The 26,601-nt window shown below is 45.5% G+C and overlaps 2 protein-coding genes and 1 pseudogene across 2 annotated transcripts in view; 2 read left to right on the top strand and 1 right to left on the bottom strand.

Moving 5' to 3' along the window:
- Nucleotides 1-26,601, bottom strand: part of LOC144482717 (uncharacterized) — a 77,565-nt gene that overhangs the window by 12,492 nt on the left and 38,472 nt on the right. The window contains exons 8-10 of the mRNA XM_078201558.1: nucleotides 13,248-14,167; nucleotides 3,129-3,638; nucleotides 2,367-2,373 (exon numbers count right to left, since the gene is read on the bottom strand). Coding sequence (XP_078057684.1) covers nucleotides 2,367-2,373; nucleotides 3,129-3,638; nucleotides 13,248-14,167 — 1,437 coding nt within the window. The remainder of the gene's footprint in view (nucleotides 1-2,366; nucleotides 2,374-3,128; nucleotides 3,639-13,247; nucleotides 14,168-26,601) is intronic.
- Nucleotides 7,532-9,448, top strand: LOC144482700 (uncharacterized; annotated as a pseudogene).
- On the top strand, nucleotides 17,206-22,908 carry LOC144482791 (uncharacterized). The gene is made up of 2 exons (XM_078201654.1): nucleotides 17,206-17,338; nucleotides 21,655-22,908. Exon 2 carries the CDS (start codon nucleotides 21,772-21,774, stop codon nucleotides 22,534-22,536), a length of 765 nt encoding a protein of 254 aa, XP_078057780.1. The 5' UTR covers nucleotides 17,206-17,338; nucleotides 21,655-21,771; the 3' UTR covers nucleotides 22,537-22,908.

The raw sequence follows: 26,601 nt of genomic DNA on the forward strand, positions 1-26,601 counted from the left end.
TAGAACTGCAAAAGCTTCTTCCTGCAAAGACCCACTATCACATGACCTGTCAATCAAATCTAGAAATCCCAGAGGAATGTCTTGTTTAAACAAAAGCCCGTTTGCTCTATCAAAGTAACTGATTCCCAGCTTTCACAACCCTTGAGAGACACAGACACACCAGATACCTGCAGAATAAAGCTGGATTTTTAAACATTCCCCCTCAGCAGAAAAACATACACCCACTGCAATACTATCATCACGCTTCCCACACTTGAAGCAGATAAATGGCATCTCCCCAGTTTAAACCCACTGGTGTCTAACAAGCTGAGAAGACTGAATGACCCCTTGCCTTACTCAGAGCAGGTAAAGGGCATTTCCCCAGTGTGCGTTTCCAGCTCTGATGGTTAATTGAATATCTCTTTATACTCTCCACATTTCCATGGTTTCTGCCAAATGTGACTGGTTATCAATGATGCTGATTTCTTCCATGTTCAAAACTTTCTACTTTTCAGGTTATGATAAATTCTGTGGCTCCGTCCAATCCTGATCTGATGTTTTGTGAGAGTTTCCTGGCCACAAATCCTCTAAGACCGACTACATTAACATTATCTCAGGATTACTACCAATGCCATGTGCTATTCAGAGTCGAAACAGCAGGATATATTGGGTGAATACCTGGCTGAAAAGATGATGTGAGAGGCAGGGTTTCAGATTCCTGGGACATTGCGACTGGTTCTGGGGAAGGTGGGACCAGTACAAACTGGACAGGGCCAGGACTGATGTGCTTGGGGGGTTGGGGATGTACTTGTTGAGTCATTGAGAAGGTTTAAACTAAAATGGCAGGGAGATGGAAACCTATGTAAGGATTCAGAGCAGAGGGTATCAAGAACAAGAGAAAAAGACAGCAAGAAGAATAAGAAAAGTGATAGGCAGAGAATTGAGAGCCAGAATCAGATACGGACACAGTAAAAAATGGTAGGAACTGGACAACAAATGTTAAAAGGACTAGCCTGAAGGTTTTGTACATGAACGCTTGGATATTTCAAAATAAAATGGATGAATTTGTTGCACAGTTAGATGTAAAGGGGTATGATACAGTTGGGACTACAGAGACATAGCTCCAAGGTGACCAAGGATGGGAACTAAACATTGAGGGCTATTCAGTGTTTAGGAAGGACAGACATAAACAAAAACGTGGTGGAGTTGCATTGTTGATTAAAGATGATATGTGGAATATGTATGGGTCAAGTTAAGCCACACCAAGGGGCAAAAAACATTTGTGGGTGTGGTATACAGACCACCAAATTAATGGTAATGTTGGGAAAAGCATTAGACAGGAAATCAGAGATGCATGTGTTAAAGGAATATCTGTGATTACAGGGTGACTTTAATCTGCATATAGATTGGGTGATCAAATTAATCACATTACAATAGAGGAGGAATGTTTGGAGTGGTTTTCTGGACCAATAACTTTGAGGGACTAAGGGAGCATGCCATCTTGAACTGGGTATTGTGCAATGAGAAAGGATTGACAATCTAGTTGTTAGAGAACCCTTGGGGATGAGTGACCATAATATGACAGAATTCTTTGTCAGGTGGATAATGATGTCGTTGATTCTGACACCAGAGTCCTGAGTTTCAGTAAAGGGAACTATAATGGATTGAGACATGAATTGGCTATGATGGACTGGGAAACATGACTGAAAGGAAGGACAGTGAACAGACAAGGTTAAAGTTTATTAGTCACAAGTAAGGCTTACATTAACACTGCAATGAAGTTACTGTGAAATTCCCCTAGTCGCCACAGTCCGGCGCCTGTTTGGGTCAATGCACCTAACAACACGTCTTTCAGAAAGTGGGAGAAACCGGAGCACCCGGAGGAAACCCACGCGGCCACAGGGAGAACATGCAAACTCCACAGAGACAGTGACCCAAGCCAGGAATCGAACCCGGCAGCGTTGCGAACCACTATGCCACCGTGCCACCCACGGTAGGCATTTAAGGAACAAGTAGGTGAACTCAAAGCTGTTTACTCCTATTTGGCACAAGAGTGGAAAAGGAACTGTAGCCAAACCATTGCTGACAAGGGAAATTAGAGAGAGCATTAGATTCCAAGAAGAAGCATAAAAATTGGCAAGAAAAAGCAAAAGACCTGAGGATTGGGAGCAGTTTAAAATACAGCAAAGGAGGACCAAGGAATTGATTCAGAAGGAGAAATTAGAATATGAAAGTAAGCTAGTGGGGAACATAAAAACTGAGTGTAAAAGGTTCTACAGGTACGTAAAGAGAAAAAGGCTGACAAAACGAATGTAGGCCCTTTACAGTCAGAAACAGGAGAATTCATAATGGGGAATAAAGAAGTGGCTGAGGAACTAAATTCGTACTTTGCTTCTGAATTCACAAAAGAATATCCCATGATTCAAAAAGGGAGGAAGCGAGAAAATGGGGAACGATAGATTACTGAGCCTAATGTAGGTAGTAGGGAAGTTGCTAGGGTCAGCATAACCAAAGTCTTATACAGCTGCAACATGTTTTCCCAATTCTTATACTCAGCGTCTCGACCGATTTAAGGCCAGCATGCGATTCGCCCTCTTGACCACTTTGTCCACCTGAGTTGCCACGTTCAGGGTACTGTGGATCTGCACACTTAGATCCCTCTGTACGCCAACATTTCTAAGGACTCTAGCATTTACTGTATACTTTCCTTCTGCAGTAGACCTTCCAAATTACATCACCTCACGTTTGTCTGTGTTAAATTCCATCTAGTAAGAAGTCTCACAACACCAGGTTAAAGTCCAACAGGTTTATTTGGTAGCAAAAGCCATAAGCTTTCGGACCACTCCTCCTCGAAGGATTTCAGGAAGGAAGTAGATTTGGCTCTTGGGGCTAAAGGTATCAAGGGATATGGATGAGGAGGGGTGGGGGAGAAGAGGCAGGATCAGGATATTGATTTTGATGATCAGCCATGATAACAATGAATGGTGGAGCAGGCTCGAAGGGCCGAATGGCCTGTTCCTGATTCTATTTTCGATGCATGTTTCTATGTAACAGAGCTGGGGTTATTTTTCAATTCAGCAGAAATAGACTCAAATGAATGTGGTTCAGTCTGAATATGAAAAACAGCAAAATCCAATCACAATAATTACTTATGAATTCGCTGATGTGTCAGCAGAGTGGATGACTGACTGAATCCCTTCCCACACATACAGCAGATGAATGGCTTCTCCCCAGTGTGAACTCGCTGGTGTCTCAGCAGATTGGCTGAGTGAGTAAATCCCTTCCCACACTGGGAACAGACGAATGGCCTCTCCCCAGTGTGAACTCGCTGGTGTTTTGCTAGGTTGGATGACTCCTTGAATTTCTTCCCACACACAGAGCAGGTGAATGGTCTGGCCTCAGTGTGAATTCGCCGGTGTTTTGCTAGGTTGGCTGACTGACTGAATTTCTTCCCACACTGGGAGCAAGTGAACGGCCTCTCCCCAGTGTGAACTCGCTTGTGTGATGCTAGGTTGAATGACTGATTGAATCCCTTCCCGCACACACAGCAGCTGAATGGTCTCTCCTCAGTGTGAATCCTTTGGTGTATACGCAAGCTGGATGACTGAATGAATCCCCTCCCGCATCGGGAGCAGGTGAATGGCCTCTCCCCAGTGTGACTGCGTCGATGAGTTTCTAGCTGCGATGGGTACTTGAATCCCTTCCCACAGTCCTCACATTTCCATGCCATCTCCTTGTTGTGACTGCAATTATGTTCCGAAAGGCTGGATGATTGGTTGAAGTCTTGTCCACACACAGAACACGTGTACAGTTTCCACTGCGAATGGTGCTGTTTTCTTCTATATTCAAAACACAATGATATTCAGGTTACAATAACTTGGCCGACTCCATCAGGTTCCGATATCACGTTTGGTTTTTGTTTCCCCACTGCAAATCCTCCTCTTCTAACACCCTGTCAAACTGATTTAAAACAGAAAAAAGGGAGTGAGAGAGAACCCACAAAAACACAAAGGCAAGTTGTGAAATTGAGCTGAATGAATCATGAAAGCTGCTGAATTGTCATAAAAACCCAACTGATTCACTAATGTCCTTCAGGAAAGGGTATGTGCCACCTGGTCTGGATCTACACAAGAATCTGGGCACTGTGTGAGGTGACAGAGAGAAGTAGGAGAGGCAGTGGTGAAGAAGAAGGATTTCAAACATCTACAACTCGATGGGAACTTTTACAGAATCTCCCAAACTCTCAATCTCCATCACCTGTAAGGACCAAGGTAGCAGGTAGATGTGAACACCATCACCTCCAAGTTCGCTTCTAACTCACACACCATTCTGGCTTGTCTGACATCCAGTACTAAAAGAACAGAAATTTTTTCCATATAAATACTGGGAAGACTGAACCCATTGAATTCAGTTCCCACTACAAATTCCACTCACTCACCAGCAAATCTACCCCTCTTCCTAGCAACTGTCTTGGGATGAAATATTTCACCCCAAGATGAGCTTCCAGCCACATATCATCATCAAGACTGCCTATTTGTGACATGAAACTCAGGAGAATGAGGATATAGAGGGAGAATGGAACTGACTGAATTGCTCTACAGAGAGTTGCCATGGATTTGAGTTGCCAAATGGATTCTTTCCATGCTGTAATGTTTGCATCACTGAAAATATATATGACTGTAACACTACATACTCTGCCTCTCCTTTCCTTTTCTATGTACAGTATGCTTTGCCTGTATAGTACGCAAAAAACAATACTTTTCAGCTTCTCTGCCATTAGGCCATTCACACCCTTTATTCTCTCTATGGACTGCCATTAGCAGCCTTTTCCCCTGGTTTCTGTGGCTATGACTCATCTTTCAGTCCCTCACCCTGCAGCATAAATATCTCCCACTTTCTATGCCTTTTAGCTTTGACAAAGGGTCATCTGGACTCGAACCGTCAGCTCTTTTCTCTCCTTACAGATGCTGCCAGACCTGCTGAGATTTTCCAGCATTTTCTCTTTTGGTTTCAGATTCCAGCATCTGCAGTAATTTGCTTTTATCCGCACATTTTTGGACAAGGGACAATAATAAATTGAATCAAATAGGTAACATTGACAAAGTGCTATATATTCCAAGACAAGAAATAGGGAATCATAAATAACATAGTATATAACATATAACTACGTTAAACATATCTCTGTCCCATACTAATTTACTGTTCATTTAAATATTAGCCCTCTCCTGGGAAACTCCCCCTTTAATTGTGAACATTGGGTAAGAGCTATCCTATTATCCAGATAAATAAATCTGTCAAACTTAGGGAGTTAAAGGTTGTCAATGTCTTTGAGAGAGAAAGAAAAAGATACCTGGGCCTAGTCCTGCTCCTAATTCTGGTGTCCGTCTGTAACCTTTCCAGAGTCTGCAGCCTCCCTGGATTCACTTCCTTTCCCTTCAGTTGCTGCAAGTCCCCAATTTCCCCCAGAATGAGAAAAGAAATGGAAAGGGGGAAACATTGATTTCCTCCCAGATGTTGGCCCAGAGGAGGAAGTTTCACTCTGAAGCTTGTTGGCCAACTTCCGCGTTGTGACGTCACAATGGAGCCCTGCCTGAAGCAGCCAATAGGAATCAATCTGCTCCACGGTGACGTCCTGTGCGCAGGCTCGGAAGCTGTCGTCTCTCCACCCCCTCCCCCCGGCTAGAGATCCATTGATGCCCCTCCTCCGAGGTCTGGCCAATCGGGAGCCCTGGCAGACCGGAAGGACTCTTGTACTCCAGCCAATCAGTGGGTGGGCTTTGTGACATAGGAGGTTGAGCTTCACACAGACTGAACCTTCTTCCTGTGTCCCACATCTGTGAGTAAAACAGTTTGTTTGTGTTGCAGATAAAGAACAGGCAGGGTGTGAGAGGTGTTCAGGAGGGAAGGGAAGAGTTCAATGAACAGTGAAGCTGTGAGTGGGAGATGGGGAGGGAGTCTGAGCAGCTGGAAAAAGGAGAACAAAAAGGCTGATTGGGAGAATCTACCAGTGAGAGATCCAGAGGCTGTGACTCCTGGGGCTGCCTGTGGAAATGGGCTGTAGGGAAAGAGTCCAGTCGAACCTCCTGTAAAGGGAAAGGAGCTGAACCTATACCTGGGAAATTTAGGGAGTTGTGGGACTATGTAACTAGAATTAGAGCCAAATATGTGGAGGGGGGAAATGTTTGATTTGATTTTATTTGATTTATTATTGTCACATGTATTAACATACAGTGAAAAGTATTGTTTTTTGCACGTTATCCAGACAAAGCATACCGTTCATAGAGAAGGAAACAAGAGAGTGCAGAATGTAGTGTTACAGTTATAGCTAGGGTAGAGAAAGATCAACTTCATGCAAGGTAGGTCCATTCAAAAGTCTGACAGCAGCAGGGACAAAGCTGTTCTTGTGTCGGTTGGTACGTGACCTCAGACTTTTGTATCTTTTTCCCTATGGAAGAAGGTGGAGGAGAGAATGTCCGGGGTGCGTGGGGTTCTTAATTATGCTGGCTGCTTTGCCAAGGCAGCGAGAAGTGTAATCAGAGTCATAGAAACCCGACAGCACAGAAAGAGGCCATTCGGCCCATCGAGTCTGCACCGACCACAATCCCACCCAGGCCCTACCCCCATATCCCTACATATTTTACCCACTAATCCCTCTAATCTACGCATCCCAGGACACTAAGGGGCAATTTTAGCATGGCCAATCAATCTAACCCGCACATCTTTAGACTGTGGGAGGAAACCGGAGCACCCGGAGGAAACCCACGCAGACACGAGGAGAATGTGCAAACTCCACACAGACAGTGACCCAAGCTGGGAATCGAACCTAGGTCCCTGGAGCTGTGAAGCAGCAGTGCTAACCACTGTGCTACCGTGAGTCAATGGATGGGAGGCTGGTTTGTGATGCTTGTAAATATTTGTAAATCTTTGTGATTTTGTGGAACCTGTTGTTATTGTCTGAACTATTTAAAGTCAAATTTATCCTGTCTGTTCAAGTACCATTGTCTGTGAATGCATGCTTCATTTATGTTGATTTTAGTTTGGTTATTGCAGTAAAAGTATGAAATTAATGAAACCTTATTCTTTGGTTTATTCCATTGGGATTGTCTGGGAATTGTTTATTTGAAGATTATCAGTCTCTATGGAGATCATAACAGAGGTGTTTCTAGTTTTGTTATTGTACATGTTAGATGTATTATTTTTGGTGCTGCAGTAAAGTATTTATTTTTTATTTCTATTCTTGGAATATAGTAATATAGTTATGTTATATATTTCCAGTCAGTGAGACATTGCAGCACAAAAAGAGTCCATTTGGCAACTCGAGTCCATGTCAACTCTCCATAGAACAATCCAGTGGGTCCCATTCCCCCTCTGTATCACTGTCCTACATTTATTTCTTTTGAATGACCAACATCATTTGAAATCATGGGTTCTCTCTGCTTTCACCATCCGCATGTGGGGTGAATTCCAGTTTATGACTACTTGAAGTCCAAAATAACCTTCTACACATATTCCCGACCTCTCTCTAATAAAGTAATATAGCACTTTTACACAAATGATAGTCCAGTTCTATATGAATATAAGGGATATATCGGTGAACAGCTTGCCTGAAGATTCTCAGGTCTGTGTGTCCTGGAGCATGAACCAGCAGCTTCAGCAGAATCGGGAGGGTGAAGATTCGGTGCAGAATGTGTGGGACAGAAATTTACAACTTTTCAGGAATAAAAGAATAGAAAATAGTTTCATTGAATCGAGAATTGTCCATTCTGAATTTCTTTTCTATGTGCATGGTGTTCACTTTTGTAAACTTCTTTCACAGGATATTAGAAGGGGAGGATTTACAGAACAGAAATATCAAAACAAAACATTACGTTCAGATCTGACAGTCACTCGATTAATCACAACGTGAATATCATTGGCCTTTGACTCGAGAAGGAGAATTGTTTGGGTTTGTTTCTGTCTGTGGAAAAAGATTGAACATTAGTGTGACTGGAAAAGCACTGAGAAGTACAAACCTGAGTGTGTGTTCAGGTTACACAGCCTGAAAAGCATTGCCCCATTTACATTGAGAGGGACTGTACATCTGTTCTCAGTGAGGACGAGGCTTCATCTGATTGTCAAACCTGGAGGGACAGGCGGCCTCCCACATCAGGGAGAAACAGTGGAAATGTGGGGACTGTGGAAAAAGATTCAAAGCACCGTGTGAGCTGGAGATTCATCGACGCAGTCACACTGGGGAGAAGCCATTCACCTGCCCTGATTGTGGGAAGGGATTCTCTCAGTTATCCAACCTGCTGACACATCAGAAAATTCACACTGGGGAGAGGCCATTCACCTGCTCTGAATGTGGGAAGGGTTTCACTGATTCATCCCGTCTTCTGACACACGGACGCATTCACACGGGGGAGAGGCCTTTCACCTGCATTGAGTGTGGGAAGAGGTTCGGGGATTCATCCAGCCTCCGGAGACACAAGCGAGTTCACACTGGGGAGAGGTCATTTGCTTGCTCAGTGTGTGGGAAGGGATTCACTCTTTCATCCAACCTGCGGAGACACCAGCGAATACACGCCAGGGAGAAGCTGTTCAGCTGCTCAGAGTGTGGGAAGGGATTCAGTGATTCCTCTGCTCTGCAGAAGCACCAGAGAGTTCACACCGGGCAGAGGCCATACACCTGCTCTGACTGTGGGAGGGGATTCACTCGGTCATCTCACCTGCTGATACATCAGCGAGTCCACACCGGGGAGAGGCCGTTCACCTGCACCGTGTGTGGGAAGGGATTCAGTGCATCATCTACCCTGCAGAACCACCAGGCAGTTCACACTGGGGAGAGGTCATTCACCTGCTCCGTGTGTGGGAAGGGATTCACTCAGTTATCAACCTTGCTGCGACATCAAGCAGTTCACACTGGAGAGAGGCCATTCCCCTGCTCTGTGTGTGGGAAGGGATTTACTAGGTCCACTAGTCTGCTGACACACCAGCGAATTCACTCTGGAGAGAGACCGTTCAGTTGCACTGAGTGTGGGAAGGGATTCACTGATTCCTCCAGCCTCTGGAAACACCGGCGAGTTCACACCGGGGAGAGGCCATTCATCTGCTGTGTGTGTGGGAAAGGATTCACTGAGTCGTCCAGTCTGCGGACACACCGTCGAGTTCACACCGGGGAGAAGCCTTTCACCTGCTCTGAATGTGGGAAGGGATTTGCTGATCCTTCCAGCCTGCGGAAACACAAGCAAGTTCACACGGAGGAGAGAGGCTGTTCACCTGCTCTGAGTGTAGGAAAGGATTCACTGAGTCATCCAACCTGCTGAGACATTATGGCAGTCACACCGATTAGAGACCTTTTAAATACTCTGCCTGCGGGTGTTAATTGTATAATTTGGGGTTAAATATATACAAGCAGTGGACATTGATTAGATGTTTACATGAGCACATATAGACACTTACTGACAGAGCATGGAATGGTATTAGGAGTTATATACCTGTAATGTTTCACTCTGTGAATAAATCTATACCAAGTAAAGATTGGAACCAGTTTCCTCCTTCACCATAAGACGGTCAGGATTATAACGTGGTAACAGAGAATGTTTAAAAATACCTGACATTTCCAATCTGAATGTTTGAGAAGGAATAATGACATCTTTGATAAAAATCAGAAGGGAAAGATGCAAATTATATTAAAACTACACAGATAATTTGTTCACACTACTTGCCAAAGATTAAAAATCCTGCTTCAAGATGCAGGAGCAGTTGATGAAGAATACACGAGACTCATACAAGAGACAAAGCGTACAATATAAAAATTATTGGAGGATGCCATCACATCCCAATAGTAAACCTTCCTTTGGCCCTTGGGGCTGGAGCTGTGGCACCAGCTCAGTTTCTGAATGATGAGTTTGGAGACGTGTGTGAAAACATGAACATTCTGGTCAGGAACACGGCAGCTGAAAGTCCTTTCAGTGATGGACTCTGTGAAAGGAATCACTCGGTGATCGATGAAATGCTGCAGAAAATCTTAGCTGATCAGCCAAACCGCAAGTTGATAGCTGCACCGGCCTGGACAATTCATGTAAAGAATTCACTTCAGATGGTTGGAGAGTATAATCCCTGTTAATTGGTCTGCGGGAAAAATTCCAAATGACCCTCTGTGCTGGGGATAACCCTCCTGATTCAGAAGGGACGACAATGAGTACAATTTTTATTCATTTATCTGATTGTTTCACTGGTGCTCAAGCTAAGAAATTATTGTAGATCCTCGATGAGGGGTGTCTTATAATGTAATACTTTGTACAAAATAAAGACCATGTTTTTATTTTTCAAATAGTTTTGAAATATTGTGTGTGTTGTTATAATTCGGGTCGAGAACATTAACGTTCAGTGAGAAATCCAAACACCCATCACAAGATTCCAGGTTTTTAAACAAAATCAAACTTCACTGAATATAAACAGAATATTAAAAACCAGCTCGATGAATTATATTTTGTAAAGATTTATTCTGTAAACTCAGTTCTGACTCAAAACATGAACTCTGTTTTCACTCTCTACAGATGCTGCCAGACCTGCTGAGATTTTGCAGCATTTTTCAGTTTTTGTACTTTTTAAACCCTTACTCCTCGACAAGAATGCCCTTATACTTAATATCTTGAATGTGCATTCACTTCTGTTCCTGGGACAAATCCCAAAGGTATGTCAAAGCTCCCAGCATTCACTTTAATTCTCCTCAGTAATCCAGCGATTCTCCAGACTCCAAGATTTCATGAGGATCCTTCTATTAGCTTTCGGCTAAACAACTCTCCAACTTTCCTTTGAGATTTCAAAATTGACTCAAAACATGGACTCCTCAATCCAAGCATGGACTTCACTGCCTTCTTGCTGAGGGATTTAAACATTGGGAACACCCATGGTTCCTAATGACCTCCTCGGCTTCTGGTCTCACAGCTGGTTCACAGCTCCCGCTCCCACAGCTGGTTCACAGCTCCCGGTCCCACAGCTGGTTCACAGCTCCCGGTCCCACAGCTGGTTCACAGCTCCCGGTCCCACAGCTGGTTCACAGCTCCCGGTCCCACAGCTGGTTCACAGCTCCCGGTCCCACAGCTGGTTCACAGCTCCCGGTCCCACAGCTGGTTCACAGCTCCCGGTCCCACAGCTGGTTCACAGCTCCCGGTCTCACAGCTGGTTCACAGCTCCCGCTCCCACAGCTGGTTCACAGCTCCCGCTCCCACAGCTGGTTCACAGCTCCCACTCCGACAGCTGGTTCACAGCTCCCGGTCCCACAGCTGGTTCACAGCTCCCGCTCCCACAGCTGGTTCACAGCTCCCGCTCCCACAGCTGGTTCACAGCTCCCGGTCCCACAGCTGGTTCACAGCTCCCACTCCCACAGCTGGTTCACAGCTCCCGCTCCCACAGCTCCCAAGCTAACTGCAGACTCCCTGCTTTCTGTGAAAAACACCCCGAATTCCAACCAAGACCACCCTGAATCACTTATCCTCATGGTAACAGACCAGTTGGGATGTCCAAAAGATGTTTAAATTAATTAACTTTTAGTTTCAGAACCAAACCTTTTTTCCTGAGGTCTGCGTGAAGAATTCCCCTCTCGAACAAAGACAGGAGAAAAACTGTCAGACCCAATGTCTCCAGCTAAAAGAGCCCAGCTGCCGTGTTACACTTGTTCTTACCCTTCTCGCTTTGACTTCTCAAACCAACATGGGCCACACCTTGTGACTGCGGATTCCCTCAGGGTGTTTTTGTCAGATTCTCAACCCAGGTTTTCCAGTTGTTACATTTTTAAAAAAAAATCCAAAACTAATTTACTTCTGAAAATCATGAATTATTAAACTAGATCTTCACAACATATTCCCTGGAAGAAATGAAAATGTATCACTATAATATCCCAATTAGAATATTACAATGTAAAGCATACTGTATATCTTAACAGCAGCCATGATCTAATCGAATGGTGGAACAGGCTCGAAGGGCCAAATGGCCTACTCCTGTTCCTAAGTCCAATGTTTTCCTATGTTTAACTATCTTATAACCTGCAATAGACATAATAATCCCTCCATTGTCCACTTCACATTCACAAGTCCAGCTTGGTAACAGCACACTGCTGGGTTCCATGTCCAGGAATTCAGTCCACTGAAGATGGAAAATATTATTGGTTTCAGTGTTTTCTGAAAGTTTTCTTCTTTCAGTAATTATAGTAATTTTTAATAATTATAGTTTCTTCTACAAGAGAAGAGTCCTCATTGCTGTTCAGTTGTGGATTTTCAATTCTGAAAACAGTCTGTTCAGAGTTCATCTTTTGAACTTTACTTTCTTCCATGTTTGTAGTTCCTCCATTGTTTAAATCCAGAGAGAATATTCCAGTCAATTCCACATTGAAATGTCTTCTTCTTGCTCTGTTGTAGCTGCAGCTTCATTTTTAACTCCCATTTCCCAGGCTCAAACATTCTGGATTCTCTTTTGGAGAGAGCAAGTTCATAGCGGCTTTTTTCTGTGCCAACAACTCGTTCCTTCATTGGACAAAATCTTATTTAGCCATTTTAAGAATGTTGTTAAAATGCTTTTTATGTGAAGCAAAAAGGTCCGATATTCTTGTTTGGAGTATTTTGGATCTTGGGCTTCAGAAATCGGGGAATTGAGAACAAAAGCAGGGAAGTTATTCTGATAGTTTCTAAAGCTCTGGTGAGGCCACAACAGAATACTGAGCCCAGTTCTGGTCACCACACTTTAGGAAGGATGTGAGGGTCCTTGAGAGAGTCGAGAGGAGATTTACCAGAATGGTTCCAGAGATGAGGAAGATGATGCGAATGTGGAACTCGCGACCAGCGAGTGGTTGAGGTGAACAGCATGAATACATTGAAGAGGAAGCTAGATACACACATGAGGGAGAAAGGAATAGAAGGATATGCTGATGGGGGGAGATGAAGAGGGGTGGGTGGAGGCTCATGTGGAGCATAAATACTGACACAGACCAATTGAGCCGACTGGCCCGGCCCTGTGCTGTAGACTCACTGGAACAGAGACAAATATATTTATTTTCGATTTACCTCCTGTTTGTGGATCATCTCAGTAAAATGTGCACTCCCAAATTCAAACAGCATCGACCCACTGGAAGCAAAGCCGTGAGGTTGGTCAGGCCAGCAGAAAGAAACCCTCCGACCCTCTCACTTCAGCAACTGTCAGAATGAACATGGATGTTCATGTTCATAAATGAACAGTCCTGGATGTGATTAACAGCAGCAATAACAGCAGAATCCAACCCCTGTCATCACTTGTGAATTCGCTGGTGTCTTAGCAGGTGAGACGACCGTTTAAATCTATTCCCACACTCAGAGCAGCTGAACGGCCTCTCCCCAGTGTGAACTCGCTGGTGTGTGAGCAGATTGGAGATCTGAGTGAATCCCTTCCCACAGTCAGAGCAAGTGAATGGCCTCTCCCCAGTATGAACTCGCTGGTGTGCCAACAGGGTGGATGAATAACTGAAACCCTTCCTGCACACAGAGCAGGTGAAGGGTGTCTCCCCAGTGTGAACTCGCTGGTGTATTAGCAGTTGGGATGATGTTCTAAATCTCTTCACGCAGTAAGAGCAGCTGAACGGTCTGTCCTCAGTGTGAATGCGCTGGTGGCCCATCAGAGTCTGAGAGCTTTTGAAGCTACGCCCACAGTCTGAGCATTTAAACAGTCTCTCATTCGTGTGGGTGACACGGTGTGTCTGCAGGGTGGATGAATGACTGAATCCCTTCCCACACACACAGCAGGTGAACGGCCTCTCCCCAGAGTGAACTCGCCGGTGCCTCCACAGGGTGGAACGATCACTGAATCCTTTCCCACAGTCTGAGCAGGCGAAAGGCCTCTCCCCGGTGTGAACTCGCTGGTGGGTCAGCAGGCTGGATAACTGAGTGAATCCTTTCCCACACACGGAGCAGGTGAACGGCCTCTCCCCAGAATGAACTCGCTGGTGTCTCAGCAGGGTGGTTGATATACTGAATCCCTTCCCACACACGGAGCAGGTGAACGGCCTCTCCCCAGTGTGAACTCGTCGATGTGTGTCCAGTGCAGATGGGCACTGGAATCCCTTCCCACAGTCCCCGCATTTCCATGGTCTCTCCATGGTGCCAGTGTCCTTTTGATAATGAGTTGATTCCACATCCAAGTACAGAACACATGTACAGTTTCTCCTCGCTGTGAATGGGGTGATGTTTTTCAGGCTGTGTTACTGGTTGAAACTCTTTCCACAGTCAGTTCACTGGAACACTCTCACTCAGGTGTGTGGGGTCTCCATTCTTGTCCAGTCACACTGATGTTTGAAATCTTTTCCCACAGACAGAACAAACATTTCTTCTCATACACTCAAACGGCAATTATATTCAGGTCCTGATGAATCCAGTGACTTTGTAACATCTTGTTGTGACGTTTGGTGTGAGATTTCAGTCTGTAAATTCTCTCCTTCTAATATCCTGTTTATAGAAGTTATCAGTGTAAGTATAGGACTGAAATTCAAAACAGACCATTCTAGTTTCCATGAAATATTCTTTGCTTTCTCATTCCCCAAAGTTGTAAATCTCCATCCCACACACTCTCCCCCCATTGTCATACTGCTGTACCTCATACACACCCTCCCAATTCTCCTGAAGGTGCTGATTCAGGCTCCTGTCCAGTACAAAGAGACCTGAAAATCTTCATGCAGGCTGCTAGCCAATGTCCACATTACTAAACATATTATTTGATCAGCAATAGAAAGGAGATGTGAGGAACAATTTTATTCACGAGTGGTCACGACCTGACCTCACTGCTTCTGTGCTTGGTGGAATCAGAAATGATCAATGATTTGAAAAATAAATCAGATAGGTGTAAAGGAATTAAAAAGGGAACAGAGTTATGGAGGGGAAATGGGACTGAGTGGATTGATGTACAGAGAGTCAGCATGGACTCCTTCCAACTATCACTGGAATATATACAAAATTTCAGGCAATGTAGTGGAAGACATGCCCTGTCTACATCAACGGTGACGAAGTGGAAATGGTTGAGAGCTCAAGTTTCTCGGTGTTCAGATCACAACAACCTGTCCCTCTATACTGCTGCTTTAGTTAAGAAAGCCCACCAACGCCTCGACTTTCTCAGGAGGCGAAGGAAATTCGACATGTCAACATGTCAGCTACGACTCTCACCAATTTTTACAGGGACACCACAGAAAGCATCCCATCCAGTTGTATCACAGCTTGGTATTGCTGCTGCTCTGACCAAGAGCGCAAGAAGCTACAAGGGGTGCGAATGTGGCCCAGTCCATCACGCAAATCAGCCTCTTATCCATTGACACTGTCTACATTTCCTATTGCCTCAGAAAAGCAGCCAGCATAATCAAGGACCCCACGTATCCTGGACATTCTCTTGTCTCTCTTCTTCCATCGGGAAAAAGAGACAAAAGTCTGAGGTCACAAACCAACCGACTCAAGAACAGCTTCTTCCCTGCTGCCACCAGACTTTTACAAACAAAGAACAAAGAAAATTACAGCACAGGAACAGGCCCTTCGACCTTTCAAGCCTGCACCGACCATGCTGCCCGACTGAACTAAAACCCCCTACCCTTCCGGGGACCATATCCCTCTATTCCCATCCTATTCATGTATTTGTCAAGATGCCCCTTAAAAGTAACCATCATATCTGCTTCCACTACCTCCCCCGGCAACAAGTTCCAGGCACCCACCACCCTCTGTGTAAAAAACCTGCCTCATACATCTCCTTTAAACCTTGCCCCTCACACATTAAACCTGTGTCCCCTAGTAAGTGACTCTTCCATCCTGGGAAAAGGTTTCTGACTATCCACTCTGTCCATGCGGCACGGTAGCACAGTGGTTAGCACCACTGCTTCACAGCTCCAGGGGCCCGGGTTCGATTCCTGGCTTGGGTTACTGTCTGTGTGGAGTTTGCACATTCTCCTCGTGTCTGTGTGGGTTTCCTCCGGGTGCTCCGGTTTCCTCCCACAGTCCAAAGATGTGCGGGTTAGGTTGATTGGTCCGTGCTAAAATTGCCCCTTAGTGTCCTGAGATGCGTAGGTTAGAGGGATTAGCGGGTAAATATGTAGGGGTGTGGGGGTAGGGCCTGGGTGGGATTGTGGTCGGTGCAGACTCGATGGGTCAAATGGCCTCTTTCTGCACTGTAGGGTTTCTATGATTCTATGCCCCTCATAATCTTGTAGACTTCCAGTGAGAACAAACCAAGTTTCTCCAACCTCTCCTCATAACTAATACCCTCCATACCAGGCAACATCCTGGTAAATCTTTTCTGTACCCTCTCCAAAGCCCCCTCCTTTTGAATGAACCTACCTCATATTAAGCTGATCTTTCTCTTCACCCTTTCTGTAACTGTAACACTATATTCTGCACTCTCTCCTTTCCTACTCCCCTATGTACTCTATGAACAGTATGCTTTGTCTGTACACCGCGCAAGAAACAATACTTTTCACTGTATCCCAATACATGTGACAATAAATCAAATCAAACCCATTGCTGCATTTCCTTCCTGAAGCCACATTTGTCCAGTGGGGCCTGGCCCCGGGAGAAAGCGCTGCAGCTGCCGTTGTGTTGGGTGTTGAGGCGGTGCCGCTAGTTCCTTATTGGGGGTGTTGAAGCCTCCACTGGGTGTGTGGAGCCTCCCCTCCCACCCACTGCCCCTAACGCTGCCTCCGCTTATCCGCCTCCTTCCCGCCTGAAGATCAGACAAACAAGCGCCTGTCCCTGGACATGAGCCGCACTGCGCATGCTCAACGTCACAATGCCCGGGACTGATTGACGGCGGCTCCGGGCCAATAGGTAAAGGGGGCGGGGCTGGAGGACTGAGCGGGAGCGGGTGGTCCTCCAACCAGAGTGAATGGGGGAGGGTCTGAGGCATGCGCAGTGTGCGTAATGGCGGCGGACGGACGGTTTTAGTTTGGATCCGAGATTAGTTCAAGGTGGAGAGCGGCGCGTAGAGAGCGATGAATGTGGCGGGTGGGTGGAGAGGCTTCGTAAACATGTTATTCAAATCCAAACTTCGGAAAATAACTTCCCGGGCGCCCAGTTAGTACCAAACTAGTGGCGCAACTTGTCGCGTTGGGCCTGGGCTGACGGCCGCCAATCTGTCGGTGGCAATGTCCATCAGTGCGCATGTGCGGCCGGCATCTTTGTCAGGGGCGAAGTGTAGCAGCAGGCAGGCGCGGAAGCCATATTTGTAGGGGGCAGTACGGCGCAGGAGCGGCGACCTTTGTGACCTGAACCCCCTGCAGTCCATGTGGTGCAGGTATATCCACCCTGCTGGTCGGGAGGGAATTCCAGCATTTTGTCCCAGCGACTGCGAAGGAACGGTGATATATTTCCAAGTCAGGATGGTGAGTGACTTGGAGGGGAGTTTGCAGCTGGTGGTGTTCCCATGCCTCTGTTGCCTTTGTCCTTTTAGATGGAAGTGGTTGTGTGTTTGGAAGGTGCTGCCTAAGGACCTTTGGTGAATTCGTGCAGTGCGTCTTGTAGATAGTACACACGGCTGCTACTGAGCTTCGGTGAGAGGAACTTGTTTCTCATTGTTCAGAATGGAGACAACTTGTCCATCAAACTGCATAAACCCTGTAAGGATGAAGAATAAGTATGGCAAGTTTTGGGACCCTTGGATAACGAGCGATATTGTCAGCCTAGTCAAAGAGAAAAAGGAAGCATTTGTCAAGGCTAGGAGGCTGGGAACACACGAAGCAAGTGTGGAATACAAGGAAATTAGAAAGAAACTTAAGCAAGGAGTAAGGAGGGATAAAAGGGGTCATGAAAAATCATTGGCCAGCAGGATTAAGGAAAATTCCAAGGCTTTTTATACATATATAAAGAGCAAGAGGGTAGCCAGGGAGAGAGTTGGCCCACTCAAGGACAGGGGAGGGAATCTATGCATGGAACCAGAGGAAATGGTCGAGGTATTAAATGAGTACTTTGCGTCAGTATTCACCAAAGAGAAGGACTTGGTGGTGGATGATGAATCTGGGAAAGGGTGTATAGATAGTTTGAGTCATGTTCAGATCAAAAAGGAGGAGGTATTGGGGTTCTTGAGAAACATTAAGGTTGACAAGTCCCCAGGGCCTGATGGGATATACCCCAAAATACTGAGAGAGGCAAGGGAGGAAATTGCTGGGACCTTGAGGGAAATCTTTGTATCCTCACTGGCTACAGGGGAGGTACAGTAAGAAGTCTCACAGGAGGTCCCAGAGGATTGGAGAATAGCCAATGTTGTTCCTTTGCTTAAGAAGGGAAGCAAGATTAATCCAGGTAATTACAGGCCGGTGAGCCTTACGTCAATGGTAGGGAAATTATTGGAGAGGATTCTTCGAGACAGGATTTACTCCCACTTGGAAATAAGTGGATGTATTAGCAAGAGGCAACCTGGTTTTGTGAAGGGGCGTTCATGTCTCTAACTTGATCGAGTTTTTCGAGGAAGTGATGAAGATGATTGATGAGGGTAGGGCAGTGGATGTTGTCTACATCGACTTCAGTAAGGCCTTTGACAAGGTCCCTCGTGGCAGACTGGTGCAGAAGGTGAAGTCGCATGGGATCAGAGGTGAACTGGCAAGGGATACAGAACTGGCTCGGTCATAGAAGACAGAGGGTAGCAGTGGAACGGTGCGTTTCTGAATGGAGAGCTGGGACAAGTGGCGTTCCTCAGGGATCAGTGCTGGGACCTTTGCTGTTCGTAATATATATAAATGATTTTGAAGAAAATGTAACTGGTTTGATCAGTAAGTTTGCGGATGACACAAAGGCTGGTGGATTTGTGGATAGCGATGAGGACTATCAGAGGCTACAGCAGATATAGATTGGTTGGAGACTTGGGCGGAGAGATTGCAGATGGAGTTTAATCCAGACAAATGTGAGGTAATGCATTTTGGAAAGTTTAATAAAGATAGGAAATGTACAGTAAATGGCAGAACTCTTAAGAGTATTGATAGGCAGAGGGATCTGGGTGTACAGGTACACAGGTCACTGAAAGTGGCAACACAGGTGGAGAAGGTAATCAAGAAGGCATACGGCATGCTTGCCTTCATCAGCCGGGGCATTGAGTTTAAAAATTGACAAGTCATGTTGCAGTTTTATAGAACCTTAGTTAGGCCGCACTTGGAGTATAGTGTTCAATTCTGGTCACCACACTACCAGAAGGATGTGGAGGCTTTGGAGAGGGTACAGAAAAGATTTACCAGGATGTTACCTGGCATGGAGGGCATTAGCTATGAGGAGAGGTTGGAGAAACTTGGTTTGTTTTCACTGGAACGACCGAGGTTGAAGGGAGACCTGCTAGAAGTCTACAAGATTATGAGGGGCATGGACAGAGTGGATAGTCAGAAGCTTTTTCCCAGGATGGAAGAGTCAATTACTCGAGGGCATAGGTGTAAGGGGCAAGGTTTAAAGGAGATGTATGAGGCAAGTTTTTTTCCACAGAGGGTGGTGGGTGCCTGGAACTCGCTGCCGGGGGAGGTAATGGAAGCAGATACAACAGTGAATTTTAAGGGGCATCTGGATAAATACATGAATAGGATGGGAATAGAGGGATATGGTCCCCGGAAGGGTAGGGGGTTTTAGTTCAGTTGGGCAGCATGGTCGGTGCAGGCTTGGAGAGCCAAAGGGCCTGTTCCTGTGCTGTAATTTTCTTTGTTCTCTGAGTCCCACTGTCTTCTTGATCAGACAGAGTGGTGCCAGAGCAGGAAAGAAAAGGAAGCAAATCCTGCTCTCCGAATCCCACTCCCTCATGGAACGTCCTGGCAACATAGAATTCCTACAGAGCAGAAGGAGGCCATTTGGCCATCGAGTCTGCACCAACTACAATCCCATCAAGGACCTATCCCCATAACCCTATACATTTACCCTAGCTAGTCCCCCTGACAGTAAGGGGCAATTTAGCATGGCTAATCCACCTAATCCACACATCTTTGGATTGTAGGAAGAAACCGGAGCACCCGGAGGAAACCCACACAGACACCGGGAGAATGTACAAACTCCACTCAGGTGACCCAAGCTGGGAATCGAACCCAGGCCCCTGGCACTGTGAGCCAGCAGTGCTAACCAACTGTGCCACTCTCTCTCCAACAGAGCATTTTACGCCCGCTCTATCCCCGTAACCCCACCAATCCCCCTAACATGCACATCTTTCGACGCTAAGGGGCAATTTAGGATGGCGAATCCAGCTAACCTAGACATCTTTTTGGCTAAGTATTTATAGATCTGTGGGTTTGTTCAGTCACATGAAGAACCATGGTGAAACTCACAACCCTAAGTAGACATGAGCGACATGGTGGCACAGTGGTTAGCACTTCTGCCTCACAGTGCCAGGGATCCAGTTTCAGTTCCTGTTCCTGGCTTGGGTGACTTAAGTTAATTTATTTATTAGTGTCACAAGTAAGCTTACTTTAACACTGCAATTAAGTTACTGTGAAATTCTGTGGAGTTTATATGTTTTCCTTGCATCTGCGTGGGTTTCCTCCGGGTGCTCCAGTTTCTCCCCCACAGTCCAAAGATGTGCAGGTTAGGTGGATTGACCATGATAAATTTCCCCTTAGTTTCCCAAGATGTGGAGATAAGGGGACTTGGCTAAGATAAATCTGTGAGGCTACGGGGATAGGTCATAGAGGTTTACAGCATGGAAACAGGCCCTTCGGCCCAATTTATCCATGCTGCCCTTTTTTTTTAAACCCCTAAGCTAGTCCCAATTGCCTGCATTTGGCCCATATCCCTCTATACCCATCTTACCCATGTAACTGTCTAAACGCTTTTTAAAAGACAAAATTGTACCTGCCTCTACTACTACCTCTGGCAGCTTGTTCCAGACACTCACCACCCTCTGCGTGAAAAAATTGCCCCTCTGAACCCTTTTGTATCTCTCCCCTCTCACCTTAAACCTATGCCCTCTAGTTTTAGACGCCCCTACCTTTGGGAAAAGATATTGACTATCTAGCTGATCTATGCCCCTCATTATTTTATAGACCTCTATAAGATCACTCTTCAGCTTCCTACGCTCCAGAGAAAAAAGTCCCAATCTATCCAGCCTCTCCTTATAACTCAACCACCAAGTCCTGTTAGCATCCGAGTAAATCTCTTCTGCATTCTTCCTAGTTTAATAATATCCTTTCTATAACAGGGTGACCAGAACTGTACACAGTATTCCAAGTGTGGCCTTACCAATGTCTTGGGTGGGCAAGAGGGCCTGGGTAAAGTACTCTGTCAGAGAGTCAGTGTCGACTCAATGGGTCGAATGGCCTCCTCCTGCACTGTAGGGATTCTATGATGATAAATATCATCCTCAAATCGAGGGACTGTTGACAATGACGACAATCAAGGTGCAACAGGGAGTTAGTGTGGATATCCTGGTCTTAGGAGAATCTGTTAAAATCCTGGTTTATTTGTACAAATATAAAATCCCTCTCCTCTGTTCTGCTCCCAAATCCTCTCTCACTTTCCTCCCCTCAAAGAGGACAGAGTCTTGTGAAGACCCAGACCGTGTGGCAGCTTCCCTTCCCTGAAGAACCTCAGTGAGTCAGTTGTGTTTTATATGACAATCCAGCAGTTTTTATGGTCACTCTTTCCTCGTGCCGGCCCCACAAATTACTGCATTCATTCAGCTCCATTTCACAACCTGTTTTTGTGGGTTCTCTCTCACTCACTCTTTTCTGTTTTAAATCAGTTTTATAGGGTCTTCAAAGGGGAAGGTTTGTATTAGGGAGACGGGAAACCAAACATCACATCAGGATCCGACAAAGTTGCCCAAGTTATTGTAACTGAATATCATCGAGTATTGAACATGGAAGGAAAAAGCACCGTTCAGAGTGGGGAGAAACCATACACCTGTTGTGTGTGTGGACGAGGCTTCAGTCGATCCTCAGGCTTGTCGCAACATAAATGTGTTCACACTTGGAAGGAGTCATTTTGTTCCCCATCTGAGCTGGAAATTCATCAACGCACTAACGCTGAGAAACCATTGACTTGCTCCGAGTGTGGGAAGGGATTCAGTGATTTATCCAGCCTGCTGAGACACCGGCGAGTTCACACTGGGGAGAGGCCATTCAGCTGTACTGTGTGTGGGAAAGGATTCAATGATTTATCCAACCAGTTGAAGCACCAGCGAATTCACGCTTTGGAGAAACCATTCACCTGCCCCAAGTGTGGGAAAGGATTCACTGATTCATCCAACATGCTGAGACATCAGCGAGTTCACGCAGACAAGAGACCATTTAAATGTCAGGAATGTGGGAAGGGCTTTAAAGGTTCTGAGGATCTGATGTGCCATCAGCGAGTTCACTCTGACGAGAGACCTTTCCAATGTCTGGACTGTGGGAAGTGTTATAAAAGACGCTGGGATCTGATTTGCCATCAGCGAGTTCACTCTGACGAGAGACTGTTCAGGTGCTCCAGCTGTGGGACTGGGTTCAGGCAGTCATCTGAACTCACTGTACACCAGCGCACTCACACCAAGAAAAGACCATTCACCTGCTCCGAATGTGGAAAGGGATTCACTCGGTCATCCTACCTGCTGAGACACCAGCAACTTCATGTGGAACTACAGTGACTGGATTTTGCTGTTAATCACATCCAGGACTGAACCGTGTTCATTGGGGTCTGTTTCTGCTCCTATTTCTAAACTCCAGCCCAGTTACAGGGGCTAATATTTTTGCTTTGAAAAAATAGTTTGTGTAAAGTACACTGTGCTGAATCTTTTTAATAGCTGTTACAAGTTAGTTCCTGTTAAAATTCTCACCCCCTCCCCTGTCTCCTCCATCCTCACCTCCAACAACAAGTGTGAGGAGCTCAAAGAGCTTTTTGTCACTAAGATTGAGGCAATCTGATCAGCTGCCTCTGCTGCTTCCCTCTCACACTCGGCCAAACTGTCCTCCACTAAGTCTGGAACTCGCATCTTTTTCCAGTTTCCCTCCCATCTCTCCCTTATGTCCTGTCGGACTCAGCTTGTCCATGACATTCCCCCCACCCCCCACTCTGTTCCATTGACCTTATTCCTACGAAGCTGTTGACCATTCACCTCCTCCATATTAATCAATACTCTTTACAGTTCTCATTCTCTTCTAGTCCGAGCCTTCTCACCTTTAAATCCATTGTCACCACACACTCTGAAAAAACAATCTTTTACCTCCTCTCCAACCTCCTTTTCCTCTCCAAACCCCCTGAACTAGGTGTCCCCCGAGGATCTATCCTTGGCCCCTCCTATTTCCCATCTACAAGCTGCCACTGGGTGACATCATCCAAAAGCACCGTGTTGGTTTTCACCTGTACACTGACAACACCCAGCTCAACCTCACCCCCCTCCCCCTCCATTCCTCCACTGTTACTAAATTAACAAACTGCTTATCCCACATACACTACTGGATGAGCAGAAATTCCTTCCAGTTAAAAATTGGGAAGATCAGTCACCACTACAATTCCCTAACTACTGAGTCCATCCCTCTCCCTGGGAACTGTCTGAGGCTGAACCACATTCTTCACAATCTCCGTGCCAGATTTGATGTCAAGATGAGTTTCTGACCACATTTCCACCCCATCACTGATCCCAGATATTTCAATCTCCATAATGTCGCCTGTCTCCACCCCACCTGCTGCTGAAACCCTCATCCATACCCGTGTTACACTTAAACTGGATGATTCAATCCATTCCTGACCAGCCTCTCTCACTCACCCCACCCCCACATTAAACATGTCTTTTTTATTCATTTGTGGAACGGAGGCATCACTGGCTGCCCAGCAATAATTGACCATCCCTAATTGGCCCTGGAGAGCAGTTGAGGGTCAGCCAACATTGCTGTGGGTCTGGAGTCACATGTAGGCCAGACCAGGTAAGGTCAGCAGATTTCCTTCCCGAAAGGACGTTAGTGAACCAGATGGGTTTTTCCAACAATCGACAATAGTTTCATGGTCATCAGTAGATTCTTAATTCCAGATATTTTTTATTGAATTCAAATTCCACCAGCTGCAGTGGCAGGATTCGAACCGGGGTCCCCAAAACATTGACAATAGTCTAGCGACAATACCACCAGCCCATCGCCTCCCCACATTTGTGATTATCCGAAACCCTGCTGCCCGTGTGCTGTTCACCATCACATCCTGTGCTCACTGAACTACATCGGGTCCACATCAGGTAATGCATTGATTTTAACATTTACATCCTTGTTTTCAAATCCCTCCACGGCCTGTCCTTCCCAATCTCTAATCTCCAATAACACACCCTCTGAGATATCTGTGCTCTTCTCATTCTGGCCTCTTGAACATCTCTGATTTTAATTACTCCATCATTAATGTCTGTCCTGGTGTGTAGTTCTGAAATTCCCTCCCTAAACATGGTTTAAATATGGTTCACATCCATAGATCTCTGAAGGTTGCCACTCAAGTGGATAGAGCCGTGAAGAAGGCCTATAGTGTGTTGGCGTTCATTAACAGGGGGTTTGAGTTTAAGAGCCGTGGGGTTATGCTGCAACTGTACAGGACCTTGGTGAGACCACATTTGGAATATTGTGTGCAGTTCTGATCACCTCACTATAAGAAGGAAAGAGTGCACTGGAAAGAGTGCAGAGGAGATTTACCAGGATGCTGCCTGGTTTGGAGGGCAGGTCTTATGAGGAAAGGTTGAGGGAACTTGGGCTTTTCTCTTTGGAGCGGAGGAGGTTGAGAGGAGACTTGATAGAGGTTTATAAGATGATGAGGGGGATAGATAGAGTGAACGTTCAAAGACTATTTCCTCGGGTGAATGGAGTGGTAACTAGGGGGCATAACTATAGGATTCATAGTGGGAGATATAGGAAGGATGTCCGAGGTAGGTTTTTTACTCGGAGAGTGGTTGGGGTGTGGAATGGACTGCCTGCAGGGATAGTGGAGTCAGAAACTTTAGGAACATTTAAGAAGCTATTGGATAGGCACATGGAGTATTTCGGGATGATAGGGAGGAAATAGCTTGATTTGGGTTTCAGACAAAGCTCGGCACAACATCGTGGGCCGAAGGGCCTGTTCTGTGCTGTACTGTTCGATGTTCTTTTTAAACCTCTCTGTCCCTCCATTCCCTCCCTCCTGATTAAAGATTCTCATTAAAATCTCCCACTCCTATCAAGCTTTGACCATCTGTTCACGTCACCCAGTGTGACTCAGTATTTTGTTACAAAATTCCTCTGAAGCACCTTGGGATGTTTTATCACATTAAACGTGTTCTATAAATACAAGTTGTTACTGATCCCAGCAGTCAGTTTGTACACAGTAAGATTCCACAAACAGCAATCAGTTCAACTGATCAATCCATGGTGATGTTAGTTAAAACACGAATGTTGGTCCCACTGCACGGTGGCACAGTGGTTAGCACTGCTGCCTCGCAGCCCCAGGGACCCGGGTTCAATTCCGGCCTCAGGTCACTGTCTGTGTGGAGTTTGCACATTCGCCACGTGTCTGTGTGGGTTTCCTCTGGGCGCTCCAGTTTTCTCCCACAGTCAATAGATGTACGGGTTAGGTTGATTGGCCATGCTAAATTGGCCCTAGTGTCAGGGGATTAGCAGAGTGGGGTTACTGGGATAGGGTCTGGGTGGGATTGTGGTCGGTGCAGACTCAATAGGCTGAATGGCCTCCTTCTGCACTGTAGGGATTCTACGATTCTATACAGCAGGGGAACTCCCCAGTGGACAGTGTGTGGAGTTGTTGAGCTCTCTTGAGCTGAGACTGGAGCTGATTGAACTGTTGTGGACCTTGAAGAGCCGCTGTCTGGGATCTTTCCTCTCAATTCACTGACTCCCAGCTGAAATTGTTCCTGATCAGTCAAATAATTAACTCTGAAATCAATCCTTATTTACTCTTTGAAGCAAAATCTACAACCTTAAATCAGCTGTGAAAGAGAAATAAATTTCTTGTGTTCATTTAGAACCTTTCAGAACATCCCAAAGTGATTCATATTCAATGGTGAATTTTGGAAGGAAGAATGTGGAGAGGCAGAATAATCTAAATGGGACAACTTTAAACAGAATGCAAGAACACTGTGACCTGGGAGTGGATGTACACAAATGCTTGACTGCGACAGGACAAGTTGATCAAGCTGTTTAAATATAAAACTAATGGAGTCCTCGGTTTATTAATGGAGACATGGATTACAAAAGCAAGGCAGTTATTGTGAATCTTTATAAATCAAGGATTAATCCTCAGCTGAAATAGTGTTAAATTCTGAGTTCTAAATTTCACTTTGGGAAAGATGTCAAGGCCTTAGAGAGGGTGCAGGGAAAATTTCCCAGAATAGTATCAGGGAAGTGGGATTTCAGTTCTGTGGAGAGACTGAAGTTCTCTTTCGAGCTGAGAAAGTTAAGGAATGATTTAATAGAGATGTGGACACTTCTGAGGAGTTTTCATCCACACAGGGAGAAACTGTATCCATTGGCAGGATGGTTGGTAACTGCAGAACACAACTTTAAAATAATCAGCAAAAAATCCAGGATGGAGATATAGAAATGCAGAATGCACTCAGCTGCCATGGCAACAAACTTTTTTTTATTTCAAAAATATACTTTATTCATTAAAAAAAACTCTCAAATAAAACATTGCAAAATGACAGATCCAAAAGTTACAAACAGTGCAAAAAAGAATCATTTTTACAGTACAA

Source organism: Mustelus asterias, unplaced genomic scaffold, assembly GCF_964213995.1.
Source record: "Mustelus asterias unplaced genomic scaffold, sMusAst1.hap1.1 HAP1_SCAFFOLD_42, whole genome shotgun sequence".
Lineage (NCBI taxonomy): Eukaryota > Metazoa > Chordata > Chondrichthyes > Carcharhiniformes > Triakidae > Mustelus > Mustelus asterias.